At 24.5% G+C, this 5,103-nt stretch overlaps 1 protein-coding gene across 3 annotated transcripts; it reads left to right on the top strand.

Annotated features, from left to right (window-relative positions):
• The first annotated feature begins 332 nt into the window (after window positions 1-332).
• On the top strand, window positions 333-4,488 carry LOC111632373 (trihelix transcription factor GT-3a-like). 3 transcript variants are annotated; one of them, XM_023376798.1, is made up of 5 exons: window positions 333-770; window positions 1,043-1,180; window positions 1,246-1,384; window positions 1,506-1,621; window positions 4,335-4,488. In XM_023376798.1, exons 1-5 carry the CDS (start codon window positions 512-514, stop codon window positions 4,400-4,402), a joined length of 720 nt encoding a protein of 239 aa, XP_023232566.1. In that variant the 5' UTR covers window positions 333-511; the 3' UTR covers window positions 4,403-4,488. The 3 variants fall into 3 exon arrangements, with proteins under 3 accessions (XP_023232566.1, XP_023232570.1, XP_023232557.1); XM_023376802.1 differs by lacking the exon at window positions 4,335-4,488 and adding an exon at window positions 1,685-1,826; XM_023376789.1 differs by lacking the exon at window positions 4,335-4,488 and having other exon boundaries at window positions 1,506-2,488.
• The last annotated feature ends 615 nt before the right edge of the window (window positions 4,489-5,103 follow it).

The raw sequence follows: 5,103 nt of genomic DNA, 5'->3' as shown, positions 1-5,103 counted from the left end.
TAGATTAAAGTTATTTTATGCAATAATGCATAATGTCTATCCACTTTTATTTATTTATTTATTTTTTTTTTACAAAATCGCCACAGATTAATTTTATCTGCATGCAGTAAATTATGTTGAATACATAAATAATAAATAAAAGAATTTATATTAAAATTTCGTATTTTAATAATACTTTTTATGCTTGGAGTTTTTTTTTTTTTTTTTGTATATATTCAGAGCACGATATCAATATGCTAAGAGTTGGAGAATTCTAAATTATACATGTAAGTTAAATAAGAAAATTAAGATGTAGAGGCAGACCGAGAGAGAGAGAGAGAGAGATGTAGAGTGGGAGCAGAAAGATCGATGAGACTACTAAACTAATGTACGTTAGTCGTTACAGTCTCGATTTTCTCCATGTTCTCTGCTCATGCCCACATCGCTAACGTGCGTCACTGCATTGAATATCCCGGATTAGGGGCAGTAGAAAGCAGCCATTTCTCAATATGATTCTTAATGGACATTTAAGATGAGTAACGACGGAGACTCTTTCAAAATAACAAGATCGAAAAATTTTACCAATGAAGAAATCTTAGCATTAATTCAAGTGTGGGGAGATGATTCAATTCAGCATAAATTTGAGCATTCTTATAGACATTCCGTCATATGGGATACAATAGCTAATCTTTTGAAATCTCGCGGTTATATTCGATCTAAAGAAGAATGGAAGACGAAAATTGGCAATTTGAAATGCCAGTATTTTAAACTTAAGAAAACTTCTAAACCAGGTAAGATAGTTAATAATTCTATGAATAATTTAGATGGGTGAATACATTAATAAAAAAATAATGTAAAAATTGCGTGTTTCTATATTGACAAGTTTATTCAAAAAAGTAAATAAGGATAAAATCATATCAATTTGTAAGACGAAAGAAAAATATTCCAAAAGTGCACAAAATACAATTCAAATTAATTCTGTAATAATTCTTTATCTTAAAATCTATCAGAACAATTATAAATAAATAAATAAATAAGAAACATTTACATTTATTTCGTACAGAATTAATAGATTGGCCTTATTGGAATGTAATGGAAGGAATATATAACAGAAAAGACGATAATTCTTCTGAATTTTTAAATAATACACTGGAAAATAAATCTGAAGAATTGCAATACGAAAACACTAAATCCAATTCTGGTAAGTTTATTATTTCATTAAGTACCATTTTTTTTTTGGTATTAAAATTTAATTTATTTAAACAGATGCAGAAATAATTATACCAGATTGTTCCGTAGAATGTGCTGATCAAATAGAAACAAAATACTTTGTCGATCAAAGTAATAAAGATCAAATTCCTGGTTTTGTTGGATCCGATTTTTCTTGTACAATTTCTAATACAGAGTGAGTTTGTTTACGTAATATTTAATTAAATATTATAAGCTTAGTTTTCAAAATAGGAAATAAATTAATTAATAGATATATTTTAATATATAAAATTTAAAAATTAATTAATTTTTAATAGGAAAGTATCAAATTTAAAAAGAAAACGAGAAGAAGAAATAGATCCAATCATCAATAGAATTTTACGAATTGAAGAAGATCGATTGAATATTTTGAAAAGGAGAACTGATGAAGAATGTAAGATGTTTGAAGCAGCTACAGAGTACTTTAAATGTCTGACTCGTCATTTTTCATCAACAGAAAATATACCCTCGTCTCACACTCCTTCTTCATTTATGGCAAATATATTTCCCAGTCTTTCTGCTTTACAGCTTCCTGCCTTCTCCTCTGTAATGGTTCCATTCAGATGCTCATCTTCTCAAACGTCTTGCTGCTCTGCCAACACGAATACACCGCCATCATCGTCAAAAATCGAAACAGATAAAAATTAAAAAAAAGAAAAACACATTTAGATTTTAATGTCTTTTGATCATTAAACATTTCTCCTTGAAAAATTATATTGAAATAATTAATCTAACAGCTTTGAATGTTTTCGGAAAGATTATAAAAGGAAAGTAAACACACATCTTTGTGTCTGGTATCAAATTATAATGTCTAGTTCCGGTTATAACTTCGAATTTGTTAGAGCTAATAAGAAATCGATGAAGGAAACATTAAGTTAGTTTGCGATAAAGAAAAAAAAAGATTAAATATTTTGAAAATTTAATTATTTTGGAGGAGGACAAAAATCCAATTTCCATTTAATAATTTCTATTACTAAAACGAAGAAGCCCGTATGTAAATAAAATATGTAAATAAAGTTATCCTGCTGCGAGAGAGAAACCTTTCATAACATTTGTTTTAGCGGAGTAGGTTCTTTTATAGAGAACCATTTTATTGACACAAGATATGTAGAATTGATGCAAGTATACCTGAAGGCACATATTCACAAGAATAGAACTCGTACGAAATGCAACATTTACCATTTCCATTCGAAGGAAAGTTGTTACTTGCTGTGTACTTTAACAGTTATGAAACACAAATATATATATAGCCTATATATTTTTTTTCCATTCATCATTTTATTATATAATATAACTCTATTTATGTTTCATATAAAATTAAATAAATTAAATTGTAAAAAAAAAATTTTTATAAATTTCTATTATGAAGAGATTAATAATAAGAATTAATTAAATCTCTAACAATTCTAAAAGTTCTTCTGGTTAGTGAATATTGAAATTGTTTAAAATTAATCGGATTATATATTCATGTTTAAAGATTTCTTGATAATTTTAATACTGTCAAAAGAAATTACAATAGAAAATATTCGAGAAAAATATATGACATAAGCCAGTTTTATTCTTTATTATTAATATAAAATAACTTCAAAGTGAAAAATAATGAATAGTTTGTCAAATAAAGTTTAAAATACTTTTAAAATAAACTTAATAATTTAATAATATTTAATTTAGAATGTTGATATTCTCATTTCTAATAAATCAATTTATGATCGTTTACATTAAAAATTAAGATAACTTAATTCAATTAATTAAAATTCAGTCTGAATTTTGAAAATAACAAAGAGTGTTGACATATTTACAATTTAGAAAGAAACCAAAATAATAATAAAAAAATATATTCAAGTTATTATTTTAGTCATTATTTATTTATTAAATTATTAAAGATGATTTCTAGAATTATTAAAACGTTCACTTTGTTATAATTTAATTAGCTTATAATAACAACAAACAACAAAAACTTTGCTGTGAAATCTTTCTTTTATACTTAAGAAAGAAGAATTTATGTTGACTTCTTATATCAATTATTAAATTAATTTTTGAACTTGAAAAATAACAGAAAAAAAATCTGCCATTGTCCTTATTCCTATTATTGTTATTCTTTTAAATTTACTATTTTTTTTTTAAAAGGGGAAAAAAAACCTAAGTGGAATCCATCATAAATAATTTCCTAGCAGAAAAACACATTGCCCTCTACTGAATAATTACTAATAAAATGTTAGTCGATATTTTCTAACAATGTAAAGAATTTAAAAATAATATTTTTTATATTCTAGATCACATCTGGGAATACTTTATTAATATTTAATGTGCATTATCAATACATATGATATTTTTATCATTTCAGCTATTTATTTGTAAAGATTACAGTAACATTTAATGAATTATTTTTTTTTTAAATATTCATTTTTATTACTTCTATTCTATTTTAATGAAAAGATTTAATAACAGATAACAAATTAAATGATTATTATTCACTTAGAATAATAGGCGAGATGAACATACTTTCTCTATTTCAATTACAATTGAGAATTAATGGAGATTTTTTTGATTTATTCCTCAAAAAGTTTCCAGTCAAACCATCTGTAAATTCTTTCTTTTTCTCACACCTTTCATAATAACAACAGAAAGAAAAAATTTTTTACATTACAGCAAACATTTCTTTAGTAAAATAAACAACTTTACAACGTCTTCGACACCTCCTGAAGGTGTCGAAGACGGTGTTCATTTTTGCTAATACTTTTTGTGGTTTACACTTTAAATTTATTTCCTTATATTATATAAATGTATAAAACTTTTAAATTTGTAAATCTACTACTATTTTATTTCATGGTAATATATTAATAGAATAGGAATTAAAACTAATTAAAGAAATATATTCAATTGAATTCATTCCTCGAATAGTATTTGTTATACTTTTGTAGCAAACTCATTTAATTCTAATACGTTCTAAGATATTGATTCGTATAAGAAAGAAGGAACTTAATTAATTACAAATTAATCGATTTTATTTAGTAATATCTCAAATATACTGTATTAGAATTTTTGTATTTGTACTTTTAAATTTTATTTATTAAATATATAAAAAAAATTTGCTACGATGTTTTCAGTAGAAAAGATTTTGAGTGAAGTAAACGGAATTTCGTTAGTCGACAGCGAAGAGGTGCAGAGCAATTAATGTAATGTGTCGATGACCCGACTACTTGCTAATTATGGTAAAGTCTAGGGACGATACTTAATCGGACGATAAAAGGGTTTTGACAGCTGGTCCAAATGACTTTATTTTCTTCCCTTCGGATGGTTAATCTAGCAAATGACATTTGCTATTATTGGAGTGTGATCTGTTGCAACTGTTCTGACTTTGTTTACATCAGTACATTAAAATCAAACAAATCTTTATCACAGTTGAATGATTTGATAACGACTTACATTATCTGCCATATAAATTCTTTTATTTCAAACATGTTGTATAATTTAAAGAGTAATTATTATATTTCAAATTAAACTTGAAAATTTGAATTGTTATCAGTTGAATTTTTATTTTATTTTTTTTTTTAAATTTAAATATACAAAAAATAAAATAATAAAAAATCTTTAGATAATTCGAAGTTTATAATGATGAGTTAAGTTACTATATATAGAAGTCGTTATGAATTAATTAAACCATCCCTCATAATTATAACCATTAAATACGAATTGGATTACGAACAACGAACTAAACAATTACATAAACCATAAATTATTGTCTAAATATTAACATTATAGATGCTAAATATATAAGTTAAAATCAATATACTGAAACATTAAATTTATTAAAACTATTTCGTTGTTAAAATATTTTGCTTTGGTATATAACATTTTAAAAAAATATATATTTAT

The sequence above is a fragment of the Centruroides sculpturatus genome, unplaced genomic scaffold (genome assembly GCF_000671375.1).
Source record: "Centruroides sculpturatus isolate CEXI.00-Female unplaced genomic scaffold, Cexi_2.0 scaffold125, whole genome shotgun sequence".
Taxonomy (NCBI): Eukaryota; Metazoa; Arthropoda; class Arachnida; order Scorpiones; family Buthidae; genus Centruroides; species Centruroides sculpturatus.
Note: the sequence above shows the minus strand (reverse complement) of the source record. Positions and strands in the feature narration are given on the sequence as shown.

Excerpts from the sequence above, each read along its gene's own strand:
- LOC111632373 (XM_023376789.1), top strand. The coding sequence starts at position 512 with ATGAGTAACGACGGAGACTCTTTCAAAATAACAAGATCGAAAAATTTT. Across the intron at positions 771-1,042 it reads TAAGAAAACTTCTAAACCAG|AATTAATAGATTGGCCTTAT; the intron begins GTAAGATAGTTA and ends TATTTCGTACAG. Across the intron at positions 1,181-1,245 it reads AAACACTAAATCCAATTCTG|ATGCAGAAATAATTATACCA; the intron begins GTAAGTTTATTA and ends TTATTTAAACAG.